The 19,893-nt window shown below is 41.3% G+C and overlaps 1 protein-coding gene across 1 annotated transcript in view; it reads right to left on the bottom strand.

Moving 5' to 3' along the window:
- Window positions 1-270: 270 nt before the first annotated feature.
- The window catches only part of RIN1 (Ras and Rab interactor 1), a 29,713-nt gene continuing 10,090 nt past the window's right edge, over window positions 271-19,893 (bottom strand). Inside the window, exons 4-11 of the mRNA XM_075325637.1 lie at window positions 18,717-18,831; window positions 13,920-13,992; window positions 8,604-8,695; window positions 7,236-8,249; window positions 5,347-5,652; window positions 5,017-5,148; window positions 4,526-4,662; window positions 271-1,556 (exon numbers count right to left, since the gene is read on the bottom strand). Coding sequence (XP_075181752.1) covers window positions 1,206-1,556; window positions 4,526-4,662; window positions 5,017-5,148; window positions 5,347-5,652; window positions 7,236-8,249; window positions 8,604-8,695; window positions 13,920-13,992; window positions 18,717-18,831 — 2,220 coding nt within the window. The 3' untranslated portion in view covers window positions 271-1,205. The remainder of the gene's footprint in view (window positions 1,557-4,525; window positions 4,663-5,016; window positions 5,149-5,346; window positions 5,653-7,235; window positions 8,250-8,603; window positions 8,696-13,919; window positions 13,993-18,716; window positions 18,832-19,893) is intronic.

Below are 19,893 nucleotides of genomic sequence, written 5' to 3'. Positions count from 1 at the left end.
CTCTTCCTGTTCAATGAGTGATAACACAGGATCCACCATTCACAATAAACAATGTCACAGCTCACCTCCTCCTCCTGTACAATAACTGATAACACAGGATCTACCATTTACAATAGATGATGTCACAGCTCACTTCCTCCTCCTGTACAATGACTGATATCACCTATTGTGAATGGTGGATCCTGTGCTATCAGTCATTGTACAGGAGGAGGAAGTGAGCTGTGACATCATCTATTGTAAATGGTGGATCCTGTGCTGTCATAGCTCACCTCCTCCCCCTTCAGTACAATGACTGATAACACCTCTATATACAATAGATACAACAGGATCCAATAACACCTCTATATACAATAGATACAACAGGATCCACCATTACAATAGGTTATGTCACAGCTCACCTACTGTACAATGACTGATCACACAGGATCCACCATTCACAATAGGCAATGCCACAGCTCACCTCCTCCTCCTATACATTGACTGATAACACAGGATCCAGCTTTCACAATAGGTGATGTCACAGCTCACCTCCTCCTCCTCCCGTCCCAACTGCCCTTGCCCAGATGAGAAAAAGCTCAGATCAGAAGCTAAAAAGGTGTCTATGTAAAAGACAGGATCTGCGTCAGTCTAATGTCCATGTGCCAAACAGGCAGAAGAGGTTTTGAATTACGATAGTCACTGAAAATTGCAATATTTTTTTATGTAAATTGTAATATGAAATAAAAAAAAATATTGAAAATGTAAGGTAATTTCTGATGACATATTTCCTTTAATTATACTTTAGCAAACTTATCTTTGACCACTCCATATTTAATGTCAAATATGTGCAAAACTGCATATATTCCATAAGTCCAAAGTGCTGATCCTGTAAGATAGCGCCCTGCAAAGATAACGTTAGGTTTTCATTATCGGTGGCAGGTTGGAAAATGAAATGAGTAACAGTCAATGGAAAAAAAGGCCAGTATTATAGAGACATTGATTGTGATGACGATTCTTATTTTTATATTTCTTCTTAATTGTGAATTCCGGCAAGAATCTTTGTGCCGTAAATAGTGAAGATATCACCGGAGTGTGCTGTAAAGTTGTACATGGCCGCCAATGGAAACATTCATCGCTCTAATCTTGGGCTTTCATATAACATTGTAACCAGAAGGCACATGGAAAATGGATCTCATCTTTAAGACATCATCTTCTACAATGAAAATTTACATAGAAGTCTTTGGAATGTCGGTAGCACTCCGAGGATCTCCCGAAAGACCTTGTGTTAGAGGGTCCTCCTTACTGTTCCTTTCGTCCAGTCGCTGATAACAGAAGAAGAAACTGGAGGCAGAATCCCTAAGCTTTGCTTTGATCTGTTGCGGAAATGCGTCCGGCGGAAGCGCCTTTTCTTCATCACCACCACAATGCAGGAAAATGGAGAACTCTTCGGGGTTGGAAGGCTTAAACTTGAGGGCACAGAGGCGGGTGAGGTCAGCCACGGTCTGTGATGGCTTCAGTAAGATAGTCTTCGTAGTGCAGCCATTAACTGGATCCTGGTGAGCAACTCGTAGAAAGTTCTGGAAATATGAAATGAAGATAATATAATTTTTTAAACTTTTTTTGCTCAAATTTGTATAGAATGTTCTCAAATTTACAGTTTCATTGATGTCAAATAATATTAACCATGTAAATAATCTAAAATACGACACAATAATATGAAGCACCAGATACACCAAGAACATTTCTGCCTAAGTAGCTTCTTTTGTATATTTTGTTTGCATTGTTTTTCTTTTTTTCCTTGTGCCTCTCCGTTCCTGAGATAGAATAATAAAATGTTGGAGTTGGATGGACCTCCAAGGTCATCATGTCACTAAATCATCTCAGATAGATGTCTGTCCAGCCTCTGCTTGTAGTCTTCCATTGAAGGAGAACTCACCACCTCTCATGGCTGCCTGTTATGATTTAGGGACCAGGGAGGATCAAATAATGCGGAATCCCAAAAAGGTAACAGAGTGGCTGGAAACTTAACGGACTGCAGACCTAATCCTGACACACAGCTAAGAGTAGCCGTGGGGCGTGCCTATGATGACCGGGACGCCTCGACAAAGCCGGAGAACTAAATAATCTCACAGATAGAAATATAAGAAAGCTAACCTGCCTCAGAGTAGTCCCCAAAGATAGATAGATAGCCCCCCACATGTAAAGGCTACGGTGATATAGAAAAACACAATACAAAGCCAGAAAGGACAGATTTCAGCAAAGGTGAGGCCCAAACTATCTTTATAGAAAAGGATAGGAAAGAGCAACTGTCTGCAGCCGTAAAAACCCTAATAAATACCAGCACTACCGATATGGAAAATCCTGAGGTCACTAAACCTCTCCCCCACTGTACCAGTACTCAGATGTTATTGGGATCCAAAAACACTAATACAGATGAGGGACTGAATAATACCAGGCATGACAAAACACAAACCTTGCAGAATCATGGAGCTAAGTATACAGACACTCCCAGCAGGGAATGATCCCATTCCACCAAGAACTGCACACAGACAAATTAGGAATTATGCATAATATCAAAGCAGAAAAACAACAAAAGATGGTAAACAGACAGCAGAGGTACAAGACCACTTATCTGAGGGAAGTTCTGGAAGTGAGCAGAGCTAGTTGCAGAATGTACTTAACAAACAGGAGCAATTGACCACCGACAAGTAACAAGAGAAAGCTACTAAGTTAAATAGTAGCCCAATCTGACCCTGATTGCCAGTCCTCTGCAGGTATGTCGCTTCCATTCCACACATCAACTGCACCGCCAGCACTGACCACAAGAGGGAGCGCCAAACTAGAAAATATATTCACAACAGCTGCCTATTCCACTCATTGATCACCCTCACTGTCAAAAGGTTTTTTCTAATATCTACCGTAATCTGTATCTTTTACCTTTCAGTTTCATTCCATTGCTTCTCGTGTTTCTATGTGCAAATGAGAATAAGGATGATCCTTCTACACTGGGACAGCCTTTCAGATATTTATAGACATCTATTAAGTATCCTCTTAGAATTCTTTATTGCAAACTAAACATTCCTTAATCCTTTAACTGTTCCTCGTAGGACTTAGGGGTACTTTACACGCTGCGACATCGCTAGCAATTATTAGCGATGTCAAGGCCGATAGCATCTGCCCCCGTCGTACGGCCGATATGTGGTGATCGCTGCCGTAGCGAACATTATCGCTACGGCAGCGTCACACGCACATACCTGTTCAGTGATGTCGCTGTGACTGCTGAACAATCCCTCCCTCAAGGGGGAGGTGCGTTTAGCGTCACCGCGACGTCACCGCTACGTCACTAAGCGGCCGGCCAATAGAAGCAGAGGGGCGGAGATGAGCGGGACGTAACATCCCGCCCACCTCCTTCCTTCCGCATTGCCGGTGGACGGAGGTAAGGAGATGTTCATCGCTCCTGCGGTGTCACACATAGCGATGTGTGATGCCGCAGGAACAAGGAACATCGCTACTTACCTGACAACGATTTTTTATTAAACAACCTCTCCAAAACAAACAATTTTTGTCTTTTTTGTGATCGTTTTAGGTCGCTCCAGCCTGTCACACCCTGCGACGTCGCTAACGGCACCGGATCTGCGTCACAAACACTGTGACCCCAACGACATCGCTTGAGCGATGTCGCAGCGTGTAAAGTACCCCTTAGTTTGCAGTCCGCTCACCATCCTGGTTGCTTTTCTCTGAACTTGCTCTAGTTTTTCTTATGTCTTATTTTGTGGTGCCCAGAACTGAACACAGTATTCTATATGAGGTCTGACCTAAGAGGAGTAAAGGACGATAATTACTTTACGTGATCTAGACCCTATGCTTCCCTTAATACATGCGATGACTGTGTTTGCCTTTTTTGCTGCTGCATCCCACTGTTGACTCATGTGCAGTCTGTGATCAATTATTATGCTCGAATCTTTTTCTCACGTCCTGTTGCTTAGTTCTATTCCTCCCATTCTGTAAATGTTATTTTCATTTTTTGTACCCAGATGTAGAATTTTTAATTTCTCCCTGTTAAATACCATTCTGTTAGTTGCTGCCCATTGTTCCAGCCTATCTAGATCCTTCTGAATCCTTTCTCTGTCTTCTCTAGTGTTAGCTATCCCTCCTAACTTTGCATCGTCTGCAAATTTGATTAGTTTAAGTACAGTTCCCTTATCCAGATCATTTATAAAAATGTTGAACAACACTGGGGACAAGACAGAGCCTTATGGTACCCCACTTGAAACACTCTTACAATAGGATTTGCAAACATTTTACCACTCTTTGAGTACGATCACTGAGCCAGTTATGAATCCACCTAACCATTCAAGATCTGCCATATTGGAGATGCTCTAACTTAATCTAACCATCAGAATTTGGCCATTGTCACAGTTGCCCAAATCATTATCCTTGCCAATTCTACCTGATTCCAACACATCAACATCAATTTAATTGAACAATACCCTGTATATATATATCGACAGAATATAGTATAGCTCCTATAGTAAAAGTGAAATACCTGCAGGTCATTGAGAGATGGAAGACCCTGCCTCCTTCGATGCCACTCACTTAATGATAGTCCAGCATCCTGGGGGTGAGTGTGTAACGAGGACAGGACAGAAAGAGCGGCAGAAATACTGGTAAGGTAGTATCCTCCTATTAAAGAAAGAATTTATTAGCAAAAAGTTAAATGCATGTCAAAGAATTTAGGCTTTTTTCAAAGCAAGAGTAGACCCAGTCTTTATGTCCCAAATAAAATCTAGGGGTCTCAAAGTCACCCCTGTAGATCTTAGGTTAAAAAGTGTAAACAAATCCATCTATCATGACCGATTTGTTAGAAGATTCTGATGGACTGGGATTTCCGGACTGACCGCAGTTCTAGCCGGAATATATGAGGCTGTGTAGTTCAGGGCAGGAGACCCATGGTTTGTCCTGAAGTCGTGGTCTGTACTCGGATGTTGATACGTATGGAATTTATCTGAATTTGCCCTAATAGTGACAGATTCCTACCTTCTCCTATGAGAGCTTCCTGAGGCAGAAGTTCTGCGGTGTAGTGTATGTCTATGAGAAGGTGAGGTACGTCACACAGAGCCAAGACATAGCACAAGGCCGGGAGGAACTCATCGGCACCGCATGCGTCATCTGCAGAAGACAAGAGAAAGCTTACATACCACCATTATTTCTAAGATTTTCAACGATCAATGAAGACTAAACTCATGACAGGTTATCATTTTTTCATTGTATCTCTCTTATGTTACTTTCCGATCTGATGTGGAAAGATCCAACCAACGCTCAACCACAACTAGGTTTTCTTTCACCCTGGCCATGTACGTATCTTACCTTGATGTGTGCCCATGCTCCGGTAAACACCTCGACATGCCTGCAGCAACATACGAACTTTATCAACAGGTGAATATTTTTCCTGCATTCGAAGCAATTTCTGACGTATTTTCTCCAGATCTTGAACCACAGGAGCTTTCAGCTTCACGCCGAGCAGAGTTGGGCCATCCCTCTTGACTGCTTGCATATTCTTCCCGAGTCTTTCCAGCTCTTCATTCTCTTCCATTCCTCTCTGAATTTCAGACACTAGAGAAGGCTTCAGAGGCTTCAAGGTAAGACGGTGCAGAGATTTTTCTAAGACCCGTTCTGAAATATAATGTGAAATTGAGGTTGACTTGTAATATTGCGTGATTTACTGGAGATACACAAAATAAAAAAATTCTAAAGATGCACCTTCTCTACATCATTTACATGTTTTGGCATAATGCCATTTTCTCTAGGCTGATCAGAATCCAAAACATATGCATGCCACGTGTCCTGAATAGGCCTGGCACAGTCCCCAAAATATTGTGGACTTAGAAGGTCCAAGGTTCAAACAAACACAACTCTTGAATTGGACAGTTCCAGGTCTCTATCACGGATAGGACATTTTTGATGCTTTGCAGTGAGGCCCTAATGGTTGTTCTGTAAATATATGGTTTGGGATAGGAAGAGGTTAAGACCAGAAAACATTTAATGTCACAAATATATAGAGCATCTGATGGGAGGAGGGCATTCGGTTTACAGGACAGTACTTGAGTATAGTTATTACATCAGTCAGACTGTTATTTTGATATGTCAATGATGTCATTGCTATAGATGAGTGAACCCGAAACAGTAAAGTTCGGTGTTCGTATCGAACACAGACTTTAAAAAAAAAAGTAATTTTTGAGTTCAGAGTTTGGGTGCTTTACACATGTAAACCACTTGAGCGAGCAGCGCTGTGCTTGAGTACAGTTATTACAGCAGTCAGACTGTTACTTTGATTTGTCAATGATGAAATTGCTAGAGATGAGCGAACTCGAAACAGTAAAGTTCGGTGTTGGTACCAAACACATACTTTACAAAAAAATCAGTTTTGATTTCGTAGTTCAGGTGCTTTACGTATGCAAACCACTCAAGTGAGCATCGTCGTGCTCGGGTACACTCGGTGCTCAGCCCAGTGCAAGCCACTTGCAGTGTTTGAATGGCTCGCATTGGAGGGAAAATCAGTGTCATCAGATGTAGTGTGTATGAAAAAAAACTGAAAAACCCACCCTTTCTCCCTTGGAAGTGCTCTGTTTATGGCTGGCTGTATGTATGGGGAGAGCCGAACTACCAATTAGTGACTTCCAATGAAGTTCAGGTGAAGTCCATGAGGGTAGAGAGCCGAACTGCCCAATCAGTGACTTCCAATGGGGTTCAGGTCAAGTCTAGGTCCCGAACAGAACTTTATCTAAAGTCTGACTGAACCCGGTGAACCCCAACATCATTGGGTCCACCATCACTAGTTATTACTTTTGGTCTAGAGTTAACTAAATTAAAGAGTTTACGGCCCAATTCATCAACCGATAATTGCAACGTTTGGCCATTTTACTCCAGTTTTGGTCACCTCGTCCAACTTTTCGAAAAGGAGGGAGCATGGCCAAGCGCTGCCAACAAAGTCATCATAACTTACAACAAAAAAGTTGTGTAAAATAATACATTTTACAGGAGAGTGTATCTCCCGTATGAAATGTGAAAGCAGCCTAATTGTAGCAGTAGATATGCAGGCGAAAAACAGTAATTGAACTTGCAACTAGAAACCACAGTAAGTGGTGCAGCAAGGTCATTTATCGTAATTTATCCATAATCTATATGTGGTTACTGAGGCCCGGCCGCAAAAGTATTGTAAGAAGTCCAACTCCATAGCGGTTTTTGACTTTTCTCACCTTGTTCATCAGATGTAAGTACTTCCAGGTGGGTTTCTGCACGTTCTCGTAGCATATGCTTCATTTTATCCATAAAAGCTCTGACTTCCCTTAATACGTTTTGGTAATGTTTTCCTCCCTCCTCTTTTTTATCTTTACTTGAATTGATATCCACTTTTTGAAGAAAATCCTGAAGTTCCTTCCCAAATTCAGTGGTAACATCTTTACCCATTTCTTCGATGAATGTAATCATCTTGCGTTCTGGAGATAAAAGGGACAAGAAGGCTCCACTTACTGCTCGAAATGAGGAACGGCCACTTTTCTTTTTTTTCCTTCTTGTAAGTTGAGGAGAAAACTTTCCTCCGTCCTCCGATGTCCCATCTTCCGCGCTGCTAACGGAACCACTATCGTGCTCTTCTAAAGTCTGCCCTCCATTTATATGGTTCTCTTTTCCATCCTTGATTTCTTGTTTCCTAACAGCTGAAGTAGGAACGTTGTAGTCCGATACGTCTTTGGAACGCATCGGTGACAGTTTAAGCCCAAAGTCACGGCTGCCTTTGCTTAGGCTCTTCCTCAGGCGGTGTCTAAGAGATGAGCGAGGTTTTCTATACTCTTGGTCTTCTGATACCTCTTGGGTTTGGACATCCCCGATGACCTCGGAGGTTTTTTCTGATGTCTCTTCGTCTTCCTCTTTCACGGATTCCTCATATGGTACAGGTGGAGGTGGATTTAGAGGGGGAGATAGAGAACCAGAATTTTCAGTAGATACCCTGACTTTAATGCTTTTCTGGAAGTGAGAACGTTTGAGTGCCCCTGAGTCTTTGGATTTGAAGAGTGGGTTTAAAAAGAAGAGTGCCCCCTCATTGCCTTCTAAGGAAACCTCTTTAGGGCTACGAGTTTTCAGTGATGGGATAATAGTCGGACATATTGTGTCTGGTAGGTCTGGTAGTAGAGGAGTTAGCAGAAGGGCAGCAGAAGAAGACGCTTTTGGGGTCGAAGAAGCATTTCGAGCATTAAGGGAAGAATTCCAAAATTCTGAGCCACAAAAAAAATAGAGAAAAATATAAAAATATTAATATTGATATAATAATATTTTAATAATAGGGATGATCGAATACTTCAAATATTCGGCTTTGCGAATATTTTCCAAATAGGTCGCCGCTATTCGACTATTCGCGAATATTCGATGCGCAATGTAAGTCTATGAGAAACCCGAATAACAACTATTCAGAACTATTCGGACTTCCTATAGACTTATATTGCGCATCGAATATTCGCATAGCGGCGACCTATTCGGAAAATATTCGCGAAGCCGAATATTTGAGGTCTTCGATCATCCCTAATTAATAACACTAATGCATTTTTTTCTATAACACAATACATATTTACCATGTCCTAAATGGGAAATTGCCTCTAGCTGTTTTCGTGAAGTTACTTTTTCAATAGCTGCAGGAAGTCTAAGCATATAAGGTAGAACATCTCTGAAAAAGACAACCATTATATATTCGTAAACATAAAAAACAACAGTAAAGATGTAAATAAACCCTTTAACTTTTTTTACATTAACTGTACAAATGAAGCTAAGAAACTTTGTAATGTCTCTTTCTTTACCCACTAGTTATTTTCCTCCCTCCTTTAAGAACTCTCCAAAATTGCTCAAAACGTTCTTTAGTTGTGTGTTTACCGAGGGATCAGATAACAGATGCTGTTTATAAAAGTCTATGGAAAAAAGAGGAACTGGAGGGAGGAAGAGGCGGAGCGCACGAAAAAAGAAGCTGCTGAGGCTTCTAGTGTTTAGGGACAACAGAGGCAAAAATGCCAAATAATGAGTGATGCAAGTCATATAATGGCCTGAAATTATGTTAGTCTTCATACATACATAACAACTGATTCTGAGAAATCACCGGAAAGGACAGGTACGCAGTTACGCTTTAGAGAAATTGTCAGTTTTTTAATTATTTGTTTAAATATCCATGACATACTTAGAAACAGGATAGATAGTGATAAATGCTGCACTGCCCTACCTCTCCACCTTCATTTTGTCTAACACCTTACTATGTTCTCTGTTCTGCCAATTAAATAAGTCCAATATCCTTAAGATTCTGAATATTCCTCTCCCGACTTTTCTTGTGCTGCACCAGTTTTTTGGAATGCCCAAACAATTAATTTGTCATTTCCCCGTCTCCACAGATTCAAGCCTATCGTATAAACACGTTTTTAAACAGGCCTATCACATCAACTTTTTTCCGTTCTCCTTTCTTACATTTTTTCTCAGAATTTGGTCCTTTCTATCATTTGTTCCCACGTCCTGCGTGCACTCGGTAGCATTTTTTATAAATAGCGGTTGATGATCAATTCATGAATTTCCTTATTAAACGTACAACTGTCGTGCCAGTAGAACTTGAAGGAGAATGTTCTGTTTGTCTCTAGCTCCTCCCTCTATCTCCATAGAATCTTCAAAGCACTAATTGTCAACTCCTTTCTCGGTAATTTGATAATCTGTCTTCACTGAACAGATTTTACCCATGAATTGAGAATTAAAGATCAGTCCGAGAGGTGAAAGAAGCGGATTTCTCTGATAAGATATATTATAAAGTTTTGTATTTTCATATGTACTATTGATTTATTAAATAGAGTTTATAACGACGGTTCAGAAGACTGTCTGTTACAAGGCAAGCATTTGTTTACCTCGTTTCACCCCTACTTCCTCATAGATTGTAAGCTCTTACTCCTCACCCCTACTTCCTCATAGATTGTAAGCTCTTACTCCTCACCCCTACTTCCTCATAGATTGTAAGCTCTTACTCCTCACCCCTACTTTCTCATAGATTGTAAGCTCTTACTCCTCACCCCTACTTCCTCATAGATTGTAAGCTCTTACTCCTCACCTCTACTTCCTCATGGATAGTAGGCTCTTACTCCTCACCCCTACTTTCTCATAGATTGTAAGCTCTTACTCCTCACCCCTACTTCCTCATAGATTGTAAGCTCTTACTCCTCACCCCTACTTCCTCATGGATAGTAGGCTCTTACTCCTCACCCCTACTTCCTCATAGATTGTAAGCTCTTACTCCTCACCCCTACTTCCTCATAGATTGTAAGCTCTTACTCCTCACCCCTACTTCCTCATAGATTGTAAGCTCTTACTCCTCACCCCTACTTCCTCATAGATTGTAAGCTCTTACTCCTCACCTCTACTTCCTCATAGATTGTAAGCTCTTACTCCTCACCCCTACTTTCTCATAGATTGTAAGCTCTTACTCCTCACCCCTACTTCCTCATAGATTGTAAGCTCTTACTCCTCACCCCTACTTCCTCATAGATTGTAAGCTCTTACTCCTCACCTCTACTTCCTCATAGATTGTAAGCTCTTACTCCTCACCCCTACTTCCTCATAGATTGTAAGCTCTTACTCCTCACCCCTACTTCCTCATAGATTGTAAGCTCTTACTCCTCACCTCTACTTCCTCATAGATTGTAAGCTCTTACTCCTCACCTCTACTTCCTCATAGATTGTAAGCTCTTACTCCTCACCCCTACTTCCTCATAGATTGTAAGCTCTTACTCCTCACCCCTACTTCCTCATAGATTGTAAGCTCTTACTCCTCACCCCTACTTTCTCATAGATTGTAAGCTCTTACTCCTCACCCCTACTTCCTCATAGATTGTAAGCTCTTACTCCTCACCTCTACTTCCTCATGGATAGTAGGCTCTTACTCCTCACCCCTACTTTCTCATAGATTGTAAGCTCTTACTCCTCACCCCTACTTCCTCATAGATTGTAAGCTCTTACTCCTCACCCCTACTTCCTCATGGATAGTAGGCTCTTACTCCTCACCCCTACTTCCTCATAGATTGTAAGCTCTTATCCTCACCCCTACTTTCTCATAGATTGTAAGTTCTTACTCCTCACCCCTACTTCCTCATAGATTGTAAGCTCTTACTCCTCACCCCTACTTTCTCATAGATTGTAAGCTCTTAATCCTCACCTCTACTTCCTCATGGATAGTAGGCTCTTACTCCTCACCCCTACTTCCTCATAGATTGTAAGTTCTTACTCCTCACTCCTACTTTCTCATAGATTGTAAGCTCTTATTCCTCAGTCCTACTTCCTCATAGATTGTAAGCTCTTACTCCTCACCCCTACTTCCTCATATATTGTAGGCTCTTACTCCTCACCCCTACTTTCTCATAGATTGTAAGCTCTTACTCCTCACCCCTACTTTCTCATATATTGTAGGCTCTTACTCCTCACCCCTACTTTCTCATAGATTGTAAGCTCTTACTCCTCACCCCTACTTTCTCATAGATTGTAGGCTCTTACTCCTCACCCCTACTTTCTCATAGATTGTAAGCTCTTACTCCTCACCCCTACTTTCTCATAGATTGTAAGCTCTTACTCCTCACCCCTACTTCCTCATAGATTGTAAGTTCTTACTCCTCACTCCTACTTTCTCATAGATTGTAAGCTCTTACTCCTCACTCCTACTTCCTCATAGATTGTAAGCTCTTACTCCTCACCCCTACTTCCTCATAGATTGTAAGTTCTTACTCCTCACTCCTACTTTCTCATAGATTGCAAGCTCTTACTCCTCACTCCTACTTTCTCATAGATTGTAAGCTCTTACTCCTCACCCCTACTTCCTCAGATTGTAAGCTCTTACTCCTCCCCCCTACTTCCTCAGATTGTAAGCTCTTACTCCTCACCCCTACTTCCTCATAGATTGTAAGCTCTTACTCCTCATCCCTACTTCCTCATAGATTGTAAGCTCTTACTCCTCACCCCTACTTTCTCATAGATTGTAAGCTCTTACTCCTCACCCCTACTTTCTCATAGATTGTAAGCTCTTACTCCTCACCCCTACTTTCTCATAGATTGTAAGCTCTTACTCCCCACCTCTACTTCCTCATAGATTGCAAGCTCTTAGGGGCACTTTGCACACTGCGACATCGCAGGCCGATGCTGCGATGCCGAGTGCGATAGTCCCCGCCCCCGTCGCAGCAGCGATATGTGGTGATAGCTGGCGTAGCGAAAATTATCGCTACGCCAGCTTCACACACATACTCACCTGCCGTGCGACATCCCTGTGGCCGGCGACCCGCCTCCTTGTTAAGGGGGCGGGTCGTGCGGCGTCACTGCGACGTCACACGGCAGGCGGCCAATCGGAGCGGAGGGGCGGAGATGAGCAGGATGTAAACATCCTGCCCACCTCCTTCCTTCCGCATATCCTACGGAAGCCGCAGTGACGCCGGTAGGAGATGTTCCTCGCTCCTGCGGCTTCACACACAGCGATGTGTGCTGCCGCAGGAGCGAGGAACAACATCGGACCATCGCGTCGGCGTAATTATGAATTACGCCGACGCTGTACCGATGATACGATTACGACGCTTTTGCGCTCGTTAATCGTATCATCCAGGCTTTACACACTGCGATGTCGCATGCGATGCCGGATGTGCGTCACTTTCAATTTGACCCCACCGACATTGCACCTGCGATGTCGCAGTGTGCAAAGCCCGCCTTACTCCCCACCTCTACTTCCTCATAGATTGTAAGCTCTTACTCCTTACCCCTACTTCCTCATAGATTGTTGCAAAGCAGGACCATCACTCTTCCACTGTTACTCAGTATTATCTGATATTGTTTGTGCATGTCACTTATGAATGGTAAAGTGCTGCCGTATACAGTACAGACCAAAAGTTTGGACACACCTCCTCAAAGAGTGACTCTAAAAATTGTAGATTCACATTGAAGGCATCAAAACTATGAATTAAAACATGTGGAATGAAATACTTAAAAAAGTGTGAAACAACTGAAAATATGTCTTATATTCTAGGTTCTTCAAAGTAGCCACCTTTTGCTTTGATTACTGCTTTGCAGACTCTTGGCATTCTCTTGATGAGCTTCAAGAGGTAGTCACCGGAAATGGTTTTCGAACAGTCTTGAAGGAGTTCCCAGAGATGCTTAGCACTTGTTGGCCCTTTTGCCTTCACTCTGTGGTCCATCTCACCCCAAACCATCTCGATTGGGTTCAGGTCTGGTGACTGTGGAGGCCAGGTCATCTGGCGTAGCACCCCATCACTCTCCTTCTTAGTTAAATAGCCCTTACACAGCCTGGAGGTGTGTTTGGGGTCATTGTCCTGTTGAAAAATAAATGATGGTCCAACTAAACGCAAACCGGATGGAATAGCACGCCGCTGCAAGATGCTGTGGTAGCCATGCTGGTTCTGTATGCCTTCAATTTTGAATAAATCCCCAACAGTGTCACCAGCAAAGCCCCCCCACACCATCACACCTCCTCCACCATGCTTCACGGTGGGAACCAGCCATGTAGAGTCCATCCGTTCACCTTTTCTACAAAGACACGGTGGTTGGATCCAAAGATCTCAAATTTGGACTCATCAGACCAAAGCACAGATTTCCACTGGTCTAATGTCCATTCCTTGTGTTCTTTAGCCCAAACAAGTCTCTTCTGCTTGTTGCCTGTCCTTAGCAGGGGTTTCCTAGCAGCTATTTTACCATGAAGGCTGCTGCACAAAGTCTCCTCTTAACAGTTCTAGAGATGAGAAGGTGTGTCCAAACTTTTGGTCTGTACTGTATGTTGGCGCCATATAAATAAGTCACTTTATTGGTAACCTAACCTTAAGGTAAAATGTGCTAAGTAAGAGGAAATGATGATAAGAAAGACAGTAGATAATGAAAATCACCTTTCAGTACTGTAATACGACACAAGCTTTATAAGATCCGGAAATGTAAGTGGAGAATTTTCCAGACCAAGACCTATATGGAGACAAAAAGCAAAAAGGATTAGGGCGTTTTAGGATCTATTCACAACTGTCTTGTTAGATGTGTTTGCGCACTATAATGTCAATTAGTATACAATTAACAGGTTTACGTCCTTCTACTGAAAATCATATTTTGCTACTTTAAATAGCCTCAGTAAGTGTGTTTTTTGGGGCGTAGTATCCTTATTGATTTTTTTTAAGCCCTATTAAAAAGTTCACATTTAGATCATGCTCAATTTTGAAAAAAAAACTATTCTAAAAATGCACGATAATATCACTTCAAAAAAAAAAACACAGTTCTATATAATATATAGGAATAGATCAGTCTGTGTGTAATGACTCTATATAATATATAGGAATAGATCCCTCTGTGTGTAATGACTCTATAATATATAGGAATAGATCCCTCTGTGTGTAATGACTCTATATAATATATAGGAATAGATCCCTCTGTGTGTAATGACTCTATATAATATATAGGAATAGATCCTTCTGTGTGTAATGACTCTATATAATATATAGGAATAGATCCCTCTGTGTGTAATGACTCTATATAATATATAGGAATAGATCCCTCTGTGTGTAATGACTCTATATAATATATAGGAATAGATCCCTCTGTGTGTAATGACTCTATATAATATATAGGAATAGATCCCTCTGTGTGTAATGACTCTATATAATATATAGGAATAGATCCCTCTGTGTGTAATGACTCTATATAATATATAGGAATAGATCCCCCTGTGTGTAATGACTCTATATAATATATAGGAATAGATCCCTCTGTGTGTAATGACTCTATATAATATATAGGAATAGATGCCTCTGTGTGTAATGACTCTATATAATATATAGGAATAGATCCCTCTGTGTGTAATGACTCTATATAATATATAGGAATAGATCCCTCTGTGTGTAATGACTCTATATAATATATAGGAATAGATCCCTCTGTGTGTAATGACTCTATATAATATATGCGTCTCCCTTTGTGTATTGAATTACTGACATAAGTTAACTATTTGATGATATTGTAATTTATTGAAATGCACTTGTATGTAGGAGGATAGAAGAGGTGGTAGAGGTAGAGAAGAGACGTATACCTCAACTATAAAAAAATAATCATGGTGTGAACAGTCTTAGCTACATGATTTCTTATCTGATTATTTATGGATCTAAAAATATCAAGAGCTGAAGATTCCATTGAACTTTCACCACCGGTGTCAGCACACGCCGCAGATGTACAGAGTATATAGGATATAGTTCCTTTCTAAGATAAGTAGTAGCATTAGTACAGCCACGGTGTGCACTCACTGATAGCAAAGGATATAGCACGAAACTCAAATGGCCTATTGACTGTTCAGCTGAATATCACTCTCTTAATTGCCTACTTGGGCTAATAGAGGGGGAACCAAAGCTGAGGAACCTGTTTTAAAGGGGTTTGTCCAGGACTTACATATTGATCACCTTTGTGTACAATAGGTCACCAATATCAGATCTTTGGAGATTTGACTCCTGGCTCCCCCATCAGTCAGCTGATATCTCCCCCGGGGGTTGCCGATATAGGCAATGTATGAGGCGGAGCTCAGCAGCTCCGTTCATTGTTTAGTGTCTGCTGCTGGGTACTACACATTGTCTCCTTTTTAAGTGAAAGCACATACTCTGCGTCAAGCAGCCTTATGGCCCTTTCACACTGCGATTTGTGCCCCGTTCAGTGTCCTATCTGGTCTTACTGCTGAACCACCTGCAAAATGGGATTTGGATGTATGTGCCATCGGGGCCGTTGACTATAATGGTGCTGATGGAGTTACCGTGTGTTCTGTCGTGCACCATTTTCGGGGTATACACCTACTGGAGGCAGACACTAAGGCACAATCTACTACATCTGTGTTTCCGCCTCTAGTAGGCATACACGACCGAAAATGGTGCACAACAGAGCACACGGTGACTCCGTCTGCACCATTATAGTTAATGGCTCCGACGGCAAATACATGCAAATCCCATTTTGGGGGGGTTCTGACATAAGGCCCGATGGGTCCACTGAACGGGGAAAAGAACGCAGTGTGAAAGCGGCCATAACAGCAGTGGTGGTATCACCTCCATCGATACCAGGACACTGAACAGCAATAGGCCAGTGTAAAAGCCAACGACAGCTGCAAATGGCTGAACATAGACAAAGAACAAGCGACAATAGCAAATTAACATCAATTACAGGATGCTTCTCATCAGAATATTTTCATATTGTGAGTGGTAGATATCTCAAAAATATTTCCAGAACTATTAACAAAAAATGTATGGGCTGAGAGCCTGAATCCAGCTATGTATTACTTATTAGGCTGTGTTTTGCTGTTTCATTTAAATCAGTGTTTTAACAGCAGGAGATTTTCAATACAGGAATAGGTGTCTTTGGCCTCCTAGTCCTGCTCTGTGTAACATCCATCCCCACCGCTGATTAGCAGCTTGCTGTGACTGTACACAGAAAGCTGGCAATGAGTGGTGTGAGTGGAGTTATACACGGCTCAGTATTTAGAGCTCTGCTAGATCTGCAGCAAAGAAAACTGTGATTCTATCACAACTGCTGAAACCAGTAAACTGATACACCACTGGAATCAGGATGTCTGCCCTTAAACCAAGCTGCTCTCAGATTACATAGCAAAAACATAACGACAAATTTCCTTTACATTGCAAGATGTGCGCTACTGAAATACAGGGGGGAAAAAACAAACACTAAAAACACTTAGTTTTACTATGCTGTGAAGATGTAAGTAGAGATTGGTGAGATCTGTATCTATGCCTATACTGAAAAAAAAATACAGTGTGTATGTGTACATACTATATATATATATATATATATATATATATATATATATATAAATTTGCATATATATATGGCGGTAGATCATTTTTTATTTTTATTTATATATATATATATATATAAACAGTATATATATATACACTGTATTATTTTATCTATTATATATATATGTACATATAATAGGTAAAGTAAAAAATAAATTTTATCTATTTTTATATATATATATAATAGATAAAATAATACAGTGTATATATATATATATATATATATATATATATGAAATAAAAAATGATCTACCGCCATATATATATGTAAATTTATATATGTGTAATTATATATATATATATATATATATATATATATATATATAAACAACCTTTTTCTTTTATATTTTGCAGAATGCTGTTTTCTCAGTGTGTGATTATTGTAATGAAACAGGTTAGTTGTTTCATAAAAGATAGGACTAGATCTGGGGCTATCCCAGCGCACCCCCTTGTAACCGGCCAATGTTAGCCTAAACAGCACCACCTTGTGGCCAGATAAGGTCACTGCAGGTTTTTTTTTCATACTGTGATTTGTTTTGGCGCTCACTGCCATTGATTTAGATCAGTGCTGTACACAAAGCTTGCTGTGCATCCGTACTGTACTCTTGTGTGCTTTAGTTTTTATACTGCCCTATAGTTTACCTTACTATGGAAGTATTTTATCCTAGAAATATTGCAGTGGAGGAATCATATTATGAAATGTGGAGTTAGATGAAAAGGCGGAGTGGTTAATCTTTTTGGTGTGAAGAACGACATATAATTGCATTTCTATATAAAAGCCCCACACATTTTCCTTATTATAAGAGGCATGGAAGAAAGACATTCATTTTGCAAACATTTTAAATAAGCATAAATAATCATAATGAGGTCCTGGGTTCAAATCCCACCAAGGACAACATCTGCAAGGAGTTTGTATGTTCTCCCCGTGTTTGTGGGGGTTTCCTCCGAGTACTCCGGTTTCCTCCCACACTCCAAAGACATAAAAATAGGGACTCCAGATTGTGAGCCCCAATGGGGACAGTGTTCCTGATGTATGTAAAGCGCGGTGGAATTAATGGCGCTATATAAGTGAGTAAAAATAAACTAATAAATAAATGATGTGCATTAACATGTGACATTTCACACATTGGTGTCTTGCTCTTTTCTAGCACTAGGAAGTGCACTAATTTACATATATAAAAACTCACATCTTGTGCAAAAAAGTAATGTCACAAATTTGCATCGTTAATGTGCAACATTTTTTTACATTAGTCTGCCACAGTTATCCAACATTGCAAAACATGTTGCATTGGTGTAATTTGCGCCAAATTTATACTTAAGGGGCGACCTTTGATAAGTATGGGTGGTGGAGTTGAAATGAGTGCATTTAAGATTTGGCGTAAATTACGGCACTTTTGAAAACCGTGGGCAGGTATGTACTATATATTTTTATATATGTAATAATAATTGTATTCATTTATATAGCGCTGTTAATTCCACAGCGCTTTATATACATTATCATCACTGTCCCCATTGGGGCTCACAATCTAGAGTCCCTATTAGTATGTCTTTCGAGTGTGGGAGGAAACCGGAGAACCCGGAGGAAACCCACGCAAACACGGGGAGAGCATACAAACTCCTTGCAGATGTGTCCTTGGTGGGATTTAAACCCAGGACCCCAGCGCTGCAAGGCTGCAGTGCTAACCACTGAGCCACCGTGCAGTGCTAACCACTGAGCCACCGTGCCACCCATTTTATATATAAATATCTAAAATGTTGAGCTGGAGATAACACATCAGAGGTGCAAATAGTGTAGTGTCTATTCAGTTAAGATTTTCGGGCTCCCCCAATATTTATTTATTCTGTTTGTGAGCTCACCTGAGGGTCCTTCATGTATGTATGACTGATGAATGAAGCTTGGCCCACAATCGTCTGACAATCGCACGCACAGGACCAGCTGCTGCCGAGTGTTTGATCTCCTCACAAGGAACGTCTGTAAATAAAAACTTTCGGTCAGGTCCTTTATACATATATAAAGTGAACAAGGGAACACTGATAATCCGAAATTATGTTTAAAAAATTAATTTAGGAAGGGATCACGTCACCTTGGAAAGCTATGGGCAAGAGCCGTTAGACATATAAGTCATGGATGCTAAATTCCTTGGAAGTAATAGGGGTTCCTGACCGACATCTCTATCATCACTGATGGTTGAGTTGTCAGAGATGTTGAATTCTTCCGAAATTCTGAAAGGTTCTAACAGTTGCGGTATCTGATGTCCACATTGGTACCAGTGGCAGCCAGACCAGATCAGGTGAACATCCTCAGCTGGCAATCGATTGCTGGCAACTTGGGCACCTAGGTTCCTGTGTCATCATGACGTCAAGTTTCATGATGCCTCTTGAGACCAAGTGATCAGATGTCACGGGACATCATGTGTAGTAACCAAGGATGTTGGCATTTGAGTGTCGGCCGAGGAAGTTTGAAGTGGACACCAGTACCAAAGTGGACACCAGACAAGGGTCCCGCGAATCCTTTTGCTCAACTCTAATGCTTGGTGTAGGTATTGTCCCTGGTCATTGAGGAAAAAGATTTGCAGGACCCTGGTCTGATGTCCACGTTGGTACCAGTGGTGGCCAGACCAGGTCAGTACAAACATCCTCAGCTGGCAAACGATTGCCGGCAACTTGGGCACCTAGGCTCCTGTGTCGTCATGGCGTGCCACGTTTCATGATGTCTCTTGAGACCTAATGACCAGATGTCACGGGTCATCATGTGTAGTAATCACGAAAGGCGCCAAGGATGCCAAGGCATTTGAGTGTCGGCCAAGGAAATTCAACATGGACACCAGTACCAAAGTGGACACCAGACTAGGGACCCACAAATCTTTTTGCTCAAGACTAGTGCTGGCTTAGTCATATTGTAAAGCTCATTGAAGGGTCAGACATTGATTTACAGTACGGTGGCTACCTCCACTAGGCGGCACTTGCAAGAGAGAATTTGGGAGAGAGGTTGCACACTTTTTTCCATGGATATTGGCCAACAAGAAGAGCCATT

Source organism: Anomaloglossus baeobatrachus, chromosome 10 (genome assembly GCF_048569485.1).
Source record: "Anomaloglossus baeobatrachus isolate aAnoBae1 chromosome 10, aAnoBae1.hap1, whole genome shotgun sequence".
Classification (NCBI taxonomy): domain Eukaryota; kingdom Metazoa; phylum Chordata; class Amphibia; order Anura; family Aromobatidae; genus Anomaloglossus; species Anomaloglossus baeobatrachus.
The sequence above is the reverse complement of the archived record's forward strand: the minus strand, read 5'-3'. Positions and strand labels throughout refer to the sequence as shown.